General features: G+C 48.1%; 1 protein-coding gene across 10 annotated transcripts in view; it reads left to right on the top strand.

The window, feature by feature from the left end:
- CRACD (capping protein inhibiting regulator of actin dynamics) overlaps positions 1-18,539 on the top strand; it is a 286,413-nt gene that overhangs the window by 247,145 nt on the left and 20,729 nt on the right. For 7 of the 10 annotated variants that reach the window (XM_070505795.1, XM_070505793.1, XM_044766035.2 and 4 more), the window contains 5 exons: positions 978-1,046; positions 3,266-3,448; positions 4,058-7,103; positions 16,337-16,542; positions 17,117-17,279. In XM_070505795.1, the coding sequence (XP_070361896.1) occupies positions 978-1,046; positions 3,266-3,448; positions 4,058-7,103; positions 16,337-16,542; positions 17,117-17,279 (3,667 nt within the window). The remainder of the gene's footprint in view (positions 1-977; positions 1,047-3,265; positions 3,449-4,057; positions 7,104-16,336; positions 16,543-17,116; positions 17,280-18,539) is intronic. The other 3 variants (XM_070505796.1, XM_044766033.2, XM_044766034.2) reach the window with 2 other exon arrangements.

Genomic DNA, 18,539 nt, shown 5'->3' with positions numbered 1-18,539 from the left:
CGTGAGCAGACCTGCAGAGGAGGCCGTGTTCTAGGCAGAGGGAAGAGCAAGTACAGAGGCCCAGAGATGGAGCTGAGCTTGTCCTGAAAGAGGAGCAGAAAGCAGGCCAGTGTGGACGGCTGGAGCTTGGTGGAGGGTGCAGTGTGGGTAAAGCGTGGTGTGGAGGCCAGATGGTATAGGCCACGGGAAATGAGTGAACTCTATCCTGAAAGTAATAGGAAGCCTCTGAGTAATTTGAAGCAGAGCAGTGACATAATTTGATTTGTGTTTTCTAAAGATGCTTCTAAGTGTGGTGCAGAAAATGGACTGAGGTAGGGCAAGCTGACATTATTGCTCTGGAAGGGACGATGAGACCCTTTTGCAACTATTGACAACACAAGATAGAAGATATTAGAACGGTGCGGATGACGTGGTGTGGGTGTTCCCAAGACAGGCGAGGTGGCCAGGCTGTGAATCTTCATCCTTTTTCCTCCTCTTCCTTCCTTCCTGAATTTTTTCGCCTCCTCTGGTCATTCAGCTTCTCAGCCCAGCCCTGTGCATGTGCCTTAGTGAGCTGTCTTTTCTCCATTAGGGAAGAGGTCTGGCAGGTGAAGATGGGGAGGGCAGCCTGCAGAGCCAAGAGCTCTGAGGGTGGAGGCCGTGTGTAACACAGCCCTGCTTCCCAGGTAGGGTGGCTGTTGGGCGGCCCCTAAATTCTGTCAGCGGGGGGGAGTACATCAAGGACTGAAGTTGGAGCCCCCTACCTGGGAAATGTCTTGAACTCAGGGAAAAGGGAAGTGCACACTCTGTGTCTCAGGAGCCCTTGTGGAGTCTGGACATTAGCAAAATCTCCAGGGTGACTCCTGTGGCCCTTTGATGTCAGCTGTGCCCCTGTGTGGAGGAGGTGGCGCCCCTTCGCAGGCACAGACAGTGTCTGGTTGTCTGCCCAGAACTTCCTGTTCTGGTGTTTGACTTGAGTGCTCTCTTTACTGTTCCAGTCCAGTGCTACGCCAAGTTCTCTGAGTCCTCTGAATCTGCCTGGAGCCCGAAGTGAGATGGAAGAGAAGGTAATACGATTTGAACTTATACATTTAGCTTCTTTACGTTAACTTCCATTTTTCCTTTATTTATTTATTTATTTTTTGGGATCTGCTGCCTCATTTTTCTGTTCATAAATGCTGCGTTCATCCATTACTTTAAACATCTTCAAAATGTGGCCAGTGGTAGATGTTGTGGCATCTGTTTCCATGGCAACGCAACTGCTGGAACTGCACCCTACTCTGAAAAATAGCCACACTCCCAGCATGCATGTTTTCGGAGTCTTAGATGTTGATAATTTTCCTAAATGTATCACTCCAAGACACTTTAAGCCATCGAAAAAGACATTCCAGAATACTTGAGCGTACCCAAGTCTGTAAGGAAGAGTTTCTTTCTATTTAGAGATGCCAAAAAAAAAAAGACCTTAGCATTTCGCTACTTGTAGTTATTTTTGTTTTTTAACTGTTTGGCATTCCTTTGAGACCTGCGACTTTACTTGCAGAAGTCTGGGGAGGCCTGTCAGGACTGCGTGCCCCTCTTCTGTAGAGGCTGCCCTGCTCCCATGAGGACTTTTCACCTGCACAGGGGTCCAGGTGACCTCCTGGGTCTGGCAGACAGTACAGTGAGCAGGGTCTATCCCCAAGGCTTCTGAAGGAGCTGGCTCTAGACAGTGTCACTGCACAGACAGTGAAGAAGCCCACCTGGAATAACTAGAAACAAAATATTGCATTTAAATCTCAGCTTCAGGTGCATATCTGTGACTTCAGTCTATCACATTGGGCTCGAACTCCTTTTACTCATGCATCTGTTAGGGATGGAAATGTTTAATTCGTCTCTTTTCAACGATAGTTCGGAATTTGATGCCCATTCTAAAGAAAACCATAAATAAATGAAAGCTAGAGACCAAAGGCTAGAGTTATTTTTCCTTACTTTCGTGCTTCCTGTTATAAATTAATATTTACTGAGCGTCCGTTTTGCTCTTGGAGTTGGCTTGGTCCTTTATCTTTTGTGCATAAATATGGAAGGTAACTGCAAAAAGCAAAGCCGTCAGCTAAACCCCACTGTCTGTGCATTTAAGCATGAACACAGTCAGACAGATGAACCCTGGCCTGTCTCATGCTGTCCCCATGTCTGAGAGCGCCTGGCACAGGCAGAGAGGCCTGTGAGCGCCCTCTGCCGCACGTTTGGCCAGGAGCCGTTGCCTGGCTGCTTGCCTGTATATTGTCTGTAGTTAACAGGCGTGGCTTCTTACCATTTGATTCATTGTGGCCTCTTGGTTCAGGCAGAGCCGTGGCCCCTCTGACCTTTCTAAATTTGTGTTCGTCTGAGGTTGTGGTATGTAAGTGATCGCACCTGTATAACGGAAATGCAAGCGTTGCTGCAGTTCATCCTTTGAGGAGTCACCCTTTCCCTTGTGGCACCTTTCTGCCCTTCGTTTGTTCACCACGGCCTCCCTTTAGCTTCTCAGTGCACTCAGTGCTCTGTGACTTGGAGTGATGGTGCTAAACCATTTGTGCAGGTTAGAAATCTCAGTACTCAATCTGGACATAGATGCTATTCTTTATTGTTCCTTCAACAAATATTTATGGAGCATTTACCAGATGAGATTTGCTACTTGGGCATAAAAGGGACAGATATGAAGATCAAAAAGACACATTTCCTGCCTTGAAGGGACTGAGGTAGGAGGCTGAGATCTGTATGCCTGTGTCTGAGGTAGGGAAGGCTCTTAGAGGCATGGAGTTCTTAGCATAGACATGAACTAGTCCAGAGCTCAGAAAACTGCTACTTATTGTAGGCCTTGTGGCCATAAGGTTGCAGCTAAGACTCTCCTTTGTTCTGCTCTTCCTTTGTAGCATAAAAACAGCTAAGGACAATGGACAAGGGGCGTGGCTGTGTGCCAGCAAAACTTTATTTACCAAAACTGGCTGGATTTGACCCCCTGGCTATGTTTGTCAACCTCTCATCTAATCTAACCCCCATATTATGCAGAGTAGGTAAATTAGTCCCTGAAAGGCTAAATGATCTTTACAAGTGAATGCAAATATCATTGGCTGAACAAATAGTCAACATTCTGTGTTTTGATTCCAAAAGCAGTGCTCGTTTCAAGGTACCAGTGGGCCCCTCTGCTCGCCAGCCTTCCCTGGGCCAGGCTGGGCAAGGCGCAGGCTCCAACCGTGCCGCCATTCCAGGATTCCTTGCAGGTTGTTTTCTGACCTGGACTGACTTTCTATTTCCATCTCCACTCTAGGTTGTTCCAGTTAAACCGTCTCGGCCAAAAAGACACTTCTCTTCTGCTGGCACCATCGAGAGTGTCAACCTAGATGCCATCCCCCTGGCCATAGCTCGCCTGGACAACAGTGCCGCCAAGCACAAACTGGCCGTTAAGCCAAAAAACCAGAGGGTGTCAAAGAAGCACAGGCGGCTTGCCAGGGTACGTAGAGCCTGTGACCAGCAGATGCCCTTGCTTGCTGAACGCTCACTCTACCATGTAGGGTGGTTGTCGAGGGGAAGCAGGTCCTTTTAGTGTTCATCGCCCTTTCTGACATGTTGGCCTCCAGGAGGCTGATAGACCCATGAGAGAGAGGTCTGCCTTTGAGGGCTCCAGACACTTAGCGTTTCCTTTGCCGCAGAAAGGTGGCCCAGCTTTCCTCCGCCATGGGTTAGCCAGAGGTTCAGTTTGATTAGGATGGACTTCAAAGTCACAAGTTTCAGGGCACATTGATGAAGTGTAAATCTCATTTTTTTCCTCATCTTTCTGATGCTGGACTATGGGTTCTCCTATGATTATTCATTCATATTAAGAAAAAGGAATTTGAGAATGAAATAAAGGGGCTAGAGAGTAAAGATGGAGATGAAGTTCCTTCTTCCACCCGCACAGCTTACTCTTGGGGTGACAGATGCCCAGGTTTTCCTATCTCTGTACTTAGAACAGCTGCCCTTTCTTTCTGAGGTTAAGAGGGCCACCTCCATTGTGAACAGGATGAGAATGGTTACCTGTGCAAAAAGAAAGGGCTAATTCTGTTTCCCTTACCAATGTTAGGATCGACCAAGTGAGCAAGATGGCCTTCTGCACCCACTGTCCCTGGACCAGAATGGACACCCTGTGGAAGACAAGCTAATTTTGCATGAAGAGGAGCCAGAGCTGCTGGAACCTGAAGAAGAGAAGAGACGTCAAGAAGAATACTGGCGAGAACTTGAGGCCAAGTGCAAGCGGCAAAAGGCGGAAGCAGCCGAGAGGAGACGGCTGGAGGAGCAGAGGCTCCAGGCCTTGGAGAGGAGGCTTTGGGAAGAGAACAGAAGGCAAGAGCTCTTGGAGGAGGAAGGAGAGGAAGAGGAGGGAGAGGAGAGAGAACTACAGCTGGCGGCAGAAAAGAGGCAGCAGGAAGAGGAGAGGCAGAGACTGGAAAGGCAAGGTTGCCAAGGCCAAGAGCAGGGGGAGCAAGAGGAAAGAAGGCACCTGGAGGCCGAAGAGCAGAAGCGTCTGGAGGAAGAGGTCCAGCGACTGGAGGGCCTCACTCAGCAGGAGGAGCTGGAGGCACAGAGCAGGCAGGAAGCCGAAAAGCAGCGGCAGGAAGAAGAGGAAAGAGAGTTGAAGGAGCTCAGAAGACTGGAGGAGCTGGAGGAGCAGAGACGGTGCGAGGCCGAGAAGCAGTGGCTGCAGGAGGAGGAGAGAAGGCTGGAGGAGCTCAGAAGACAGGAGGAGCTGGAGGAGCAGACATGGCGGGAGGAGGAAGAGAAACGAATGAAGGAGCTCAGAAGGCAGGAGGAGCTGGAGGAGCAGAGACGGCGAGAGGCCCAGAAGCAGTGGCTGCAGGAGGAGGAGAGGAGGCTGGAGGAGCTCAGAAGGCAGGAGGAGCTGGAGGAGCAGAGACGGCGGGAGGAGGAAGAAAAACGAATGAAGGAGCTCAGAAGGCAGGAGGAGCTGGAGGAGCAGAGATGGCGGGAGGAAGAAGAAAAACGAATGAAGGAGCTCAGAAGGCAGGAGGAGCTGGAGGAGCAGAGATGGCAAGAGGAGAAGGAGGCAAAGAGAAAGGAATTACTGAAAAAGCAGGAGGAAGTGGAGGCACAGAAGCTACAGGAAGCAGAAAAGAAGCATCAAGAAGGACTGAGAGTGGAAGATGAGAGTCAGCCGGAGCTAGCTGACAAAAGTGGCTTGAGGAGCCCACTTCAGACTGACTTTGCAGAGAAACCAGAAGAACGAGAACACCTGAAACCTGAGAAGCAAAGAGAAAACTCTGAGGAACCAAGCGTTTGCGAGAAGCAGAGCCGTGAGGCTGAGCCATCAGGAGAGCAGCAGGGAAAGCAGGAGGATGTTCACGGAGATGATCGTGTACGTCAGGAAAAGAGAGAAGAAACTAAAGTGCAACATCCCCGGAAACAAGAGGCGCAAGGGGAAGAGAAGCTGGCTCCAGTGGAGACGAAAGAAGCTGCCGCTCCAGAAAAAGAGAGAAAAGTGGAGGAGCTCAGGTGGCAGGAAGTAGATGAGAGGCAGACCATGCCCAGACCCTACACCTTCCAGGTATCATCAGGAGGGAAACAAATTCTCTTCCCCAAAGTCAATCTGAGCCCAGTGACGCCCGTGAAAGATGCAGGACTTGCCTCTGCTCCCCATGAGCCAAAGGCCCCCAAAGCCAGCCCGGCCTCCCATGCCCTGCCCTCGTCCCTGAGCATCCCCCACACCGCCATCCTGGTCACAGGAGCACAGCTCTGCGGCCCAGCTGTCAACCTGAGCCAGATCAAGGACACAGCGTGCAAGTCTCTCCTGGGCTTGTCAGAAGAAAAGAAGCATCTGGATGTCCCCGCCGTGGAGAACCCACCCCGAGCCCCCGTCGATCCCCGGGCAGGCAGCGGGAAGGCCAAGCCTCCCCAGGAGTCCCCGAGCAGTGTGGCCGCACTGGCTGAATGGGCGTCCATTCGGTCCAGAATCCTGAAGAATGCAGACAGTGACCAGCGCAGCGAGAGAGATCAAGGGCGTCCCAGGGATGGGCACAGTCCGAGGGGCCGAAGTGATTCCCGAGGGAACCTCCGGAAGACCCCGCCAGTAAACGCAAAGTTCTCTATTATGCCTGCCTGGCAGAAATTCTCTGATGGTGGCACAGAGGCCTCCAAACAGAACACAGAAGCAGAAAGCATTAGAAAAAGACCTGTGCTAGGTCCCAGCGAAGAGACAGCACCCCAGCCCCTGGCTGCTGATCCTCACGAGCACCGGAAGGGTGCAGAGAAACTGACGGTGCACCGGGAGCCAACGGACACCACAGAGGGATGCAAATTTGCCAAAGACCTTCCATCTTTCCTTGTTCCAAGCCTTCCTTACCCTCCGCAGAAAGCTGTGGCCAATGCAGAGCCCGTGACCACTTTGGACAGCGAGACCACAAGTGGTATAGGAAAGCCAGACCCCGTGATGCCAGGTGGAGAGGAAAAAGCCTCCCCTTTTGGGATAAAGTTGAGAAGGACCAACTACTCCTTGCGCTTCCACTGTGACCAGCAGGCAGAACAGAAGAAGAAGAAAAGGCACAGCAGCACAGGGGACAGTATCGAAGGGGGGCCGCCTGCACCGGGAAGCACAAACGGAGAGAAAGAGACAGACGGTGTGGCCCTCAGGCGTGGCCTTTCACTCCCTGCAGAGAGGAAGCAAGCCCTGTCCACCTGGAAGGACCCTGCTGAGAGCCCCTCCAGCCACTCTGCTCCTGCAGCCCAGCCCAGGCCCCCACGGGCGAGCAGCCAGACTCTGGCTCCAGAGCAGGACAAGGCAGCGAACAGGATGCCCTTGGTGCAGAAGCCAGCCCTGGCTCCCAAGCCCGCCAGTCAGACCCCGCCGTCCTCCCCACTCCCCAAACTGAGCAGGCCCTACCTGGTAGAGCTGCTGGCTCGCCGGGCTGGGAAGCCCGACCCGGAGCCCACCGAGCCGTGCAAGGAGGGCCAGGAGAGCGGTGCCCCCCGGCCGCCCTGGACACCACCCCCGGAAAGGAAGGCACAGAAGCGGGGTAAGGAGGAAGAGGTGGAAACAGAGAGAAGGTTCGCTTCCCCGGCTCCCTCTGCCACCAGGCAAGAGAAGCCTTCCCAGACCCCCGAGGCCGGCAGGAAAGGTATGTAGCTGCAGGTCGGCAAACTGCCTCTGTCCAGCTCATTGTCTGTGTCACAGCTAAAGCCAGAACTGCCTGAAGCTGGAAGGAGCCATCAGGGCTGGTGTGAGAGCGCTTTTCCCTTACTTAGAGGCCAGTTTGCTATTCCTGAAGGGCCCTCCCTCCTCAGTCACAGTGAGGCTCTTTACCTTTGCAGCCCTCCTTTAAATTTTGGAAATGCAGGCTGACTCTGCTATGTGTTTGTAGCTCATATCCATCAAAATACTTATTTACACGAGTAATAAGTTAAAGGTGCTGACACTTAAGACAAACGCACTTTCAGTTGACGATGGAAATTGAAATACAGTCCTAATTAATGAAGATTTCATTGATCATTAATCATTATGAGGGGGCCGTGCAATGAGAGTAAAGACTGGAGTTTCCTAGACCAGTGACTGTTCTATCTCTGGGCAGTAGCAGTGCCAAGCGGGGAGGTTGGGGGCTTTGACAGCTCCATGGGCCTCAGGAGCCTCGGTGTGGGTGATTGACTTTGACTCTGTTTTATGCAAAATACTCTACAGATGTATCCTGCCCTCCCAGCTTGCCATTGCAGAGCCCTCCTATAAAGAAATTTGGGAGGGACCCCTGCTCCTGGCTGACCCTCATGTTTCTACATACCTGAGGTTTGGGGCTGCTCAGGGATCACTGCAGTGGCTTTGGGGCCCCTGAGAACCTTCATCAAATACTTTTTCTTTTCTGTTTTACAGGGTAAGAGGTCAGGTGTGGGTCATAGGCCAGGAAGTTACTCACATTTCTCAGAGAAATTCTCCCCTGAGGTTTTTTAGAGAGGGGTCGTTTTTTCTCTTTGGTTTAATTGTTTAGGTTTGGGGTGATTTTTGCAGAGAAAGGGGCTGTTTCCTGAGGAGTGTTGGTTTGGTTACTTGCCTTAAGGAAACCTGCTCGTCCTTTTGAATAGACTTTTTCTTTTTTTTAAAGATTTTATTTTTCCGTTTTCTCCCAAAGCCCCCCGGTACACAGTTGTGTATTTTTAGTTGTGAGTCCTTCTGGTTGTGGCGTGTGGGATGCCACCTCAGCATGGCCTGATGAGTGGTGCCATGTTGGCGCCCAGGATCTGAACCAGTGAAACCCCGGGCCACCAAAGTGGAGCGTGAGAACTTAGCCACTCGGCCATGGGGCCGGCACCCTGCTCATCCTTTTTTTTTTTTTTTAATATATTTATTTATTCCTCTTTCTCCCCAAAGCCCCCTGGTACACAGTTGTATATTCTTCATTGTGGGTCCTTCTAGTTGTGGCAGGGGACGCCGCCCCAGCGCGGCCCGATGAGCAGTGCCATGTCCGCGCCCAGGATTCGAACCAACGAAACACTGGGCCGCCTGCAGCGGAGCGCGCAAACTTAACCACTCGGCCACGGGGCCAGCCCCGCCCTGCTCATCCTTTTAACCAAAAGGACTGGCATATTGATCAGCTGTTTCCAGACCATTTCTCCCCAGTGATTTCTGTTTGTCCTGCTGATAAGGAGCCCATATTCAGTTTTGTTTTGTACCTCTGTGCTGGGCCCTGGGGGGAAAGCCATGGGAGCCCCCACAAGCCGGTTAAGAACTGTCTCAGTTCCCTGTAGCCTTGTGGGTCTCATGGTCGCAAGCCTCATTGTCTTTCAGAGCTAGGTGTTTTGGGGGTCCATCTCTCAGCTAGACGTCTTAAAAGTTGAGGTGCCAGATGTAGGGTCCAGACCCTTCCCTCTTCGGGGAGAAGCTGGGAGTCATGTGCTCCCTCCTGGTTGTGGGTTGCCGCGCCGGGGGTGGGGTTTATGGTAAGATTGTGCCTCAGCCGCTCCTACCCGTTTTGATGTGGTTTTTTTTCTCTTGGTCCGATGTGTAGGAGTCAATCAGCTGGTTTCTGGATTTCTTTCAGAGAAATTGGTTCATATGTAGCTGTAGACTCAGTATGTCTGGGGAGGAGGGGAGTCCCATGTCACCATCTGGAACCAGAAAGCTCATTTTCAGTTTTGATGTTAGCTTTTGTGTTGTTAGCTTTCAAGGTATTGTCAGAGTCCCTCTCACAGCCTGGCCTGCTCTATCACTCCGTATCTTCTCCCCAAAGAAATAATGTTCCCACTCTACTTCTTTCTCATAGAGATGTCCCTTTAAGCCTTAGGATTTTCTACCAAAGACTATCACTGCCCCTGTTTTCTTCCTCACTGTCCAGATTCTGGGCTGTCAGACTCTACCAGTTGAGTTTTCATTTGGTAGGAAAGAACCATGAAAACAAGGACGTTGTGCCTTATGGGTGGTTGCTGCCTAAAGACCATTGGGATTTTCCTGTCTGGACTCTAGGCCAGGGCTGACCAAATTTATTTGATGGAACACCCCATCAGAATAAAAGTGTTCAGGGGCCGGCCCTGTGGTGCAGCGGTTAAGTGCGCATGTTCTGCTTCGGTGGCCCGGGGTTCACCAGTTCGGATCGCGGGTACAGACATGGCACTGCTTGGCAAGCCATGCTGTGGTAGGCATCCTACATATAAAGTAGAGGAAGATGGGCATGGATGTTAGCTCAGGGCCAGTCTTCCTCAGCAAAAAGAGGAGGATTGGCAGCAGATGTTAGCTCAGGCTAATCTTCCTCAAAAAAAAAAGAAAGAAGAAAGAATAAAAGTGTTCAGCCTGGACCTCCAATTTATTTGTTAGCTGTGTACATGTGGTACTACCATTAGCTAAAACCCTGTGAGCACCATATACCCTTAGAGTGAAGTTCACTGAAACAATAGTGGATGTCAATCCACATTGCAAATCACGATGCTACGTTTTATTTTCTTTGGGCAGCTTCTTGTCAGATCCGATGTCTTCGTAAAGTGGCAGACAAAGAGCTTGTCAGGTCTGCTCTGTTCTTAGGCTTGCGTTATTAGTAACATATCAAGTCTATAGTTTGCAGGAATTTACACATTTGTCCATTTCATAAGGGATCATTTAGTTCTCAGGAGATATGATGCTCCATAAGTCATCTAACTGCAGAACCTCACAATATGCTAAAAGCAAAACAAGTGAGGACCAGATTGCTGGTTCTCTCCCCGCATCGCATCGCATCGCATCGCATCACATCACAGTGCTCCCAGCTTCCCTCGGGCGTCTTGAAACACCGTTTGTGATACATAGCCTGATGCAGGGGCTGAGGGAGGTTGTCAGGGCCAGTCTGAGTGTTAAATATTAGAAAAGCTTGATTTTGTTTTTATTTTTAGATTTAAAAATATAGAAATAGAAATTCTAATCTTCTTTCATCCCCGGTGAATTCTTGCACCTCCCGTAGGGCACACACACCGTTTTTTTTGGAGACCACTGCTATAGAAAGGAGTCTGCATTCCCGAGGCTGAGGCCAGCCAGGACCAATGTGCAGGCCCAGCCACTGGGAGAACCCAGCCTGGTAGGAATGAAAATAGCGACAATAAGCCTCCCGTGTTTGTCCTCTAACACTTGGATTACAGATATCATCAGATGCCATCTCATTCTGAAATGCCCACCTCCTTATGGTGGGTAGAAGAGATGTTCGGTGCCCCTTTCTCCAAGAACTGACCTTAGGGAGCAGTTATTAGAACCCTGTAATTCCAGGGGGCACTTGCTCGTCTCCCCAGAACCTGAAGGAGGGAACTTGAGTGGGCTGTGGTTCTTGCTGTCCACCGAGTTTAAAATGAGAGGGAATAACTTTAAATTGTAGCCAAATAAATTTGTAATTAGATTATTTTGAACTCCCCTGACTAAAAAGGTCATGTAATTAACAAAGAACATCTCTGTCATTCAAAACCTTGACTGAAATGAGGGTTTTTCCTGTTTTGAGGATAATTTCAACAGCAGTCATCCTTTCTACTTAACCATTTACAAAGTGCTTTAATTGACACTGTCTCATTCAGTGCTCGGAGCACATGTGTAGATGATGATCTCAGCTCCATTTTACAGATGAGAGCACCAACATCTGAAAAGGTAGGTAACTTGCCTCCCCCCAACAGTGGCGAAGCCAGGACGAGGAGGCGTTCTTTCTCAGGTTAAACGGTCTTCCCCTTACGCCAGGACTGCCTCCAGTAATTCTTGCCTGGCATTTGTAAAATGCTGTAAGCCTTTAAAGAATACTTTCACATAAGTGTCCTTATGTTGCTTCTTGGACTGAATGACCTTAGTCATATATTTGCTCAAAAAAACATTGTTCAAAATTCCATAGGATTTAGCAAAACCTATTTTATTTCTCTTCTCGCTGTTCCTTTAAACCTGATCTGTGACTCTCATTTTCCCCCCCATCTCTTGGGTAAAATCTTGGGCATAGTTCTTCAGTCACTTAAAAAAAGTTTTTATTGGGGCTGGCCCTGTGGCCGAGTGGTTAAGTTCACACGCTCCGCTGCAGGCGGCCCAGTGTTTCGTTGGTTCGAATCCTGGGCGTGGACATGACACTGCTCATCAAGCCACGCTGAGGCAGCATCCCACATGCCACAAGTAGAAGGACCCACAAGGAAGAATATACAACTATGTACTGGGGGGCTTTGGGGAGAAAAAGGAAAAATAAATAAATAAATAAATAAAAGTTTTTATTGTGATAAAAATGCTTAACATGAAACTTACCATTTTAACCATTTCTGAGTGTAAAATTCAGTAGGGTTAAGTGCATTCACATTGTTGCACAACCAATGTCCAGAACTTTTTCATCTTGCAAAACTGAAACTCTGTACTCCTTAAACAACTTCCATAGTCCCCTCCCCCAGCCCCTGGCAACCATCACTCTACTTTCTGTTTCTATGAATTCGACTACTCTAGATACTTCATGTAAGTGGAGTCACACAGTATTTGTCTTTTTGTGACTGGCTTATTTTACTTAATTATAAAGTCCTCAAGGTTCATCCATGCTGTCGCATGTGACAAGATTTCCTTCCTTTTTAAGACTGAATAATATTCCCTTGTACGTATGTACCACATTTTGTTCATCCATTCGTCTGTTGATGGACGCTTAGGTTGCTTCCACCTTTTTGCTACTGTGAATAGTGCTGCTGTGTACACAGGTGTACACCTATCTCTTTGAGATCCTGCTTCAATTCTTTTGAATGAATACCCAGAAGCGGAGTTGCTGGGTCTTATGGTAGTTCTGCTTTTAATTTTTTTGAAGAACCACAGCACCCTACTGTTTTCCACAGAAGCTGTACCATTTCACATTCCCATCAGCCACACACAGGATTCCAATATTTCCACATCCAAACCAACAAATGTTATTTTCTGTTTTTTTGATACTAGCCATCCCTAATGGGTATGAGGTGATATCTCATTGTGGTTTTGATTTGCATTTCCCCAATGATTAATGATGTCGAGCATCTTATCAGATGCTTGGTCATTTGTATGTCTTCTTGGCAGAAATATCTATTCAAGTTCTTTGCCCAGTTTTTAATTGGGTTATTTGGTTTCTTGTTGTTGAGTTGTAGGAGTTCTTTCTATATTTTCAGTTACTTTTTGAAAATAAAAAGTCCTTAGGCACTTAGAGTAATGACAGTCTCATGTTAGTAATTAATATATCACCTCCAGTGCCATAATCAAAACTCCAAGCTCTATTTCAGATTAAAGTGTCTCCCTTCTAATTGGGCCCACTTGGGGCTGAAATGCCTCCAGTGGGGATGCAGGCATGGTCGACGTCTCCCCTTCCTCCCAGCCCGGAAACAGGCCCCAGAGCTGGGGTAAAGAAGGGAGAGAGGTGAGGCATTGGCGCTTGCTGCTCTTGGCTCACTGATGTTGAGTGCTGATTCTTCTGCAGGGCACTTCTGTGCCACCCTTAGACCCCTCACCTTCCGCCTGGGCTCTTTCTCCTTCTCCTGCAGTTCTCTTATTGCACTGGTGCCTCTTCCAGGCCACCCTGGGTCCCTCAGTCTCACTCCAGGCTGCCTCTCTCTAGCCCACGTGGCCCACGTGGCCTGAACCTCACGCAGCACTCAACAAACTTGGAGGCCAGAGTCTTCCCAGCACAAGCTCCTCTTCTCCATCTTCTGGCAGGCCCTTGGCAGCCACCATCCTCACCTTCAGACTTTTCTAGGTGTGACTAGAACCTCAAGGCTGTGCCCCACAGACTCCAGGAGACACACTCAGGTCATCTGAGGACCTTCTCACTTGGCTTAAGCTCCTTTCTTCCTGTGTGGGGAGAGGACATGGGAACACATCATGCTTCCACAGTCTTTTCCAAAGAAATTCTCCACTCTGGCATCTTCTGCCTCAACCCTGATTTTTCTATGGCCTTGAGGTGGCTGATGGCCACCTCCTGGGCCAGTCTCAAGCAGGTCACCCAGCACGTTACTTCAGCATGTGAGAGTGGGGGCCGATGATTATCTGTTACAGGCTGTGGTTGAGCACTTCAGCTGAAACCAGACAGGAGTCCCATTTTAACATCCTGCTTTCTGTGTTTTGATCCCCAACTACAGTCCAGACCTGTTATTCCTTTACGCATACTATGTTATAGGTTTTTTTTCTTTTTGAGGAAGATTAGCCTTGAGCTAACATCCGTCACCAATCCTCCTCTTTTTGCTGAGGAAGACTGGCCCTGAGCTAACATCCATGCCCGTCTTCCTCTACTTTATATGTGGGACACCTGCCACAGCATGGCTTGCCAAGTGGTGCCATGTCTGCACCTGGGATCCGACCCGGTGAACCCCGGGCCGCCGAAGTGGAAGTGTGCACTTAACTGCTATGGCGCCAGGCTGGCCCTGTTATCAGCTTTTTGAAGTCTGGTCCATAACTCCAGGAGGTGCTATGCAAATTATAGTTCTCAGGAAATAAAAATATGGCTAGAGGTTTATCTTTTCAAATTATTTCAGTCAATTTTAAATTTAGGCAATTATACTTTAAAGGTATTTTGACCCTTGTGATAAATACCAGTCAAAGTTGTTTGCAGAAAACTGTCCAGTTGCTTTAATGACCCTCCCGAGCAAGTTCAGATGGAAGGTTTGCTCTGGGATCCCCTTTTACATAATAGCTTTCAATGGAAGTCATTTAGAGCTCAGCAATTTGGTTTTTAGACATTTTATTGCCCTTGAGTAAAAAACCGAAACATTAAATTAGTTCCCGTGTATGTAAAGCTTCTCAGTTGAGCAGAATGCTTAAAGTGAATATTTTTTGATTTTCTGGTTAACTAAAGATTAATTCAAAACTTTCCGTTTCAGTTTTACAAAAAATTCTGAAATGCGTCAGTTTCCTTTCCTGTGTTAGATCCTAACTGCATCTTTATTTGATGATTATGGAGGTTGCAATGCCCAGGGCTCATTATAAATATGAATTTGCTTTATACAGCATTATAGTTCTAAAGGGTATAGAAAATTAAGCAGAATCTGTCGTTTTTTTTTTTGTGCTTGAATTCCTAATTCAAACTTGTTTTGGTTCTTTTTCCTCAATATAAAGTCCGGGTGACTGAGAGCCCTGTTTGGTAAGGTTCTGGATCATCAAGTGTAAACTTCTATTGGGTTTCAAAAGAACAGGACCATAGTGAGCCCTTTTCCTTTGAGATAGTAAGGGATTCAGTGCCAGAGTGATTCTTTCTAAAAATGCCTAACTTTTACTTCAGGGATAAGAAGGGGATGACTCTCATAGACATAGATAATAAGAACAGCTCACTTTTGTAGAGTGGTTACTATATGCTGAGCGCTGTTCTAAATGTTCCGATACCCAAGGTCTGTTAATCTTCCCGGCAGCCTGACGAGGCATGTGTCTTCATGGCAGCCTGACAAGGCATGTGCCGTTATCATCTCCACTTTATGGATTCGAAACTGAAAAAAAGTAGCTACTTCTCCTTAGAGAAGTAGCCTTTCTAAGGACACATAAGGTCAAACCCAGATCTGCTCAATTCCAGAGCCTGATTACCCTGATACCCACCCCCTGTGCGTAGGCGAGACAGTCAACACAAGAAAAGCACAGACTGGAAGTCAAAAGGCCTGGGTTCAAACTTCAGCCCCTGTACTAACTGCTGGGTGACCTTGGGCACGGCCCATGACTGCCATGGACCCTAGTACTCAGGTCTATCGAAGGAGGGCACTGGACCAAAATCACGGCGTCCTACTGCGTTCCGCGGAGCCCTGTTGCCCTCAGCAGCCCCACTAGGGGGACCCGTCCCCTTTTTCCTCTTTCATACGTTGGGTTTCACAAAGGATATCGTTTAGAGGAGAAAAAGGTTCCACTGAAGAAATAAATTGTAAAAAGTAATAAATAAAAAAAGAACAATGAATCAAAAAACTGCCTGAGTCCCCTCTAAACCTGAGATTTTATGACACTGGAGATTTTATTTTTACTTCCATTTCCAAGGAAGAGAAACGTTCCTGTTTTTCTGTTGATCAAGATGTTACTTCCCCACCCAGTGGAGTCACTCAGGCATCACCACAGAGTTCACGTTAGGAGGGGACTTGAATATTTCATGGGCTGATTAATATGTCGCAAGTTTTAGGGGATGAGGGATGAGATAAGTGAGCAGTTAGTTTCACTGCAAACCTGCTTTTGTCTTTACTGATTCTGATCACAATTCCAACACGTATGTGTGAAGTGGGGAGATCTCCCACACCTCCAAGCAATTCTCGGACACTACCTGGGTGTCATACATTTCACCTCAAGATAGCCTCAGACCCCACAGGTTAAGGGCTCAGTCTCCTCACAAGACTGTCCCCCATTCAGATGCCAATCACAAGTCACCTGTGCTTCTGATCGACTGACTTAAACCAAAGGTTCCCACGACCCTCTCCTTGGGTTCAATTAATTTGCTGGAGCGGCTCACAGAAGTCAGAGAAACATTTTACTTACCAGATTACTGGTTTACTATAAAAAATATAACTCAGGAGCAGCCAGATGGAAGAGCTGCACAGAGCAGGGTATGGAGAAGTGGCATGGAGCTTTAGCAGGCCACTCTCCCCAAATCTGCAACCTAGAAGCTCACTGAATGCCATCCTTTTGGGTTTTTATGGAGGCTTCATTACATAGGCATGATTGATTAAATCACTGGCCATTGGCGGTTGAACCTGGAGGTTGGGGGTAAGACTGAAAGTTCCAACCCTCTAATCACAAGGTTGGTTCCTCTGCCAACCAGCCCTCATCCGTATCTGTGGTCCCAAAGTCACCTCCTTAACATGACAGGAGACACCTTTGTGCTCTTATCACATAGGAAATTTGAAGGATGTTAGGAGCTCTGTGCCAGAAGCAAGGACGAAGATCAAATATATATATATATTCCTTACTGTAATCACAATATCACAGTCTGTTTTCCCACAGAAAAGCCAGTGCTTCAGAGCAGGCACTCTTTAGATGGCTCCAAACTTGCGGAGAAAGGTGAAACGGCACAGCCCCTGTGGATAACGTTAGCCCTGCAGAAGCAGAAGGGGTTTCGGGAGCAGCAGGCGACTCGAGAGGAGAGGAAGCAGGCCAGGGAGGCCAAACAGGCAGAAAAGCTCTCCAAAGAGAACGTGAGTAGCCTGGTCTTCAGCTTTAACTTTGCCTCCTGTGCTTGGCTCTTTTAGGTCACAAGGATTTTTTAAAGAAAGGGTTAACCGAGACTAGCAGAGAGTACTTAGGGTAAAGCAGTCAATAAATTGACCACTGTTAAACCAAGGAAGCATTTTCAGTTAGAAATCTGATTTGGTTTCCTTATGCCTTTAGGTTAACCTGATTTGGCAGAACCCACAATATAATTAGCAGCGATCCACGCACACAACAGTTATGTGAGAAATATGAAAATGATTGTGTTTGTGCAGTGAATTGAGAGGAAATCAGGAGTCTTGCTCTATGGCCCTGATTTTATAGACAGTTCGATGGGGCTTCTCTAGGAAGTAGCAGTTCCTCTTTGGGACATTTGCGCTGAGCTGCTCAGTGGTCGGGGGCCAGGGTTGAGCACACATTGTTCCCCAGTGCGGTCCAGCTGCTCTTTTGGGAGCAGAGGTCGGGGGCTGGCAGGCAGAAGCCCCCAGAGCCTCATGTGATCAGTGTCTCCATGTCCTCAGGTTGAAAACATGCTTTCTCTGACCTTCTCTGCCCATCCAGGCCAGTGTCAGCCCACAGCCTGGAAGCAGCAGTGTCAGTAGACCTGGTTCTCTGCACAAGTCCACCACTCAGCCTGAAGAGAAGCAGCTGGAGACCGCAGTGTCCAGGCTGGAGCGCAGAGAACAGCTGAAAAAGGCCAACACTCTTCCTACATCTGTGACAGGTAGAGAGCAGGTCCATTTCTATTTAACTGCAGTTACAGGTGTTTCTTCTTAGAGCATGCTTTCTTTCCTCCAGTGTAATAACTAGCACAGCATGTTAGGCATTTCAAAGCATAGGCTGGGTGACAACTCCATTCCTGAACTTTGATACTGATAAAGACCACCAGGAACTCACCCACCCACCAGCGGTGGTGTGATAGTAAATGTTTAACAATCAGCTCTTCAGGGAGCGGGGAGACCTCTGATTTGTAGCATTTGCCATTTTCCATGGTGTGAATACTCCCACCATGGCCAATTTCAAGCTACCAATGTGGCGTCAACTCGCTTGCTAAATTCCTTGAACATTCAAACTATCTCCACCTCCCCACTGCCTGTAGTCCAGCAGAATTAGCTCTATTAACTTGCTGTAGCAAGGGAGACTACATCCCATAAGAACCTTCCAAACAAAGAAAGAGACAAGATTATAATAGGATTTGGGGTAAAGGGTGAAGTTTAGGTGAAATTTAAGTGGAGCAGTGTTTTGATAGGCTGAAAGCAAAGCAAGGGTGGACATAAAGGGGTTGACGTCAAACCTGAGCTAAAAAGTGCACTCAGGGTCCTGCTTCCTTTGACACTATAAAGTTAGGCTAAATGTGTGCAAGCTGTATCTGGAAACCTCTACCTGGAGCTCTGCACCTCGGGTGGAAGTGGGAGCTGCTCTGAATCATGGTGACCACATGGCTCAGATACTCCAGACAAAAGTGGGATGGTCCCTTCTCACTGATGTGATTTCAAACAGCAAGTTTCCGACCGGCTGTGACTTTAGAGAGCAAGATTTTTCAGCTCTAAGTCCTTAATGTTAATATTAGCAACAGCCGTGTTTATATGTTCATGACACACAAGAGACACAAACACATTTTTTTTAAAAGTCTTTATTCTGATCAAAGGTAAAATGATCCAATAATGTTTCCAACTATTTCCTTGTTACAAATCACTTGGAGGATGGACAAATCTGAATGAGCTTCCTCCCAGGGGTTAATAGGGTGTCTGTTTTCCCCACTAGGTAACCCTCCTCCCCAGAGGGCACTGAACTCCTGGCCCCAGGCTTTGTATGCCTTGGTAACCTGCTAGCTGGGGTCTGGAAATGTAAAGAGGTCTCACTTTTTTTTTTTTTTGAGGAGATTAGCCCTGAGCTAACATCTGCCACCAATCCTCCTCTTTTTTGCTGAGGAAGACTGGCCCTGAGCTAACATCCGTGCCCATCTTCCTCTATTTTATATGTG

Source organism: Equus asinus, chromosome 3, assembly GCF_041296235.1.
Source record: "Equus asinus isolate D_3611 breed Donkey chromosome 3, EquAss-T2T_v2, whole genome shotgun sequence".
NCBI lineage: Eukaryota > Metazoa > Chordata > Mammalia > Perissodactyla > Equidae > Equus > Equus asinus.
This window is presented reverse-complemented; position numbering and strand designations above follow the sequence as displayed.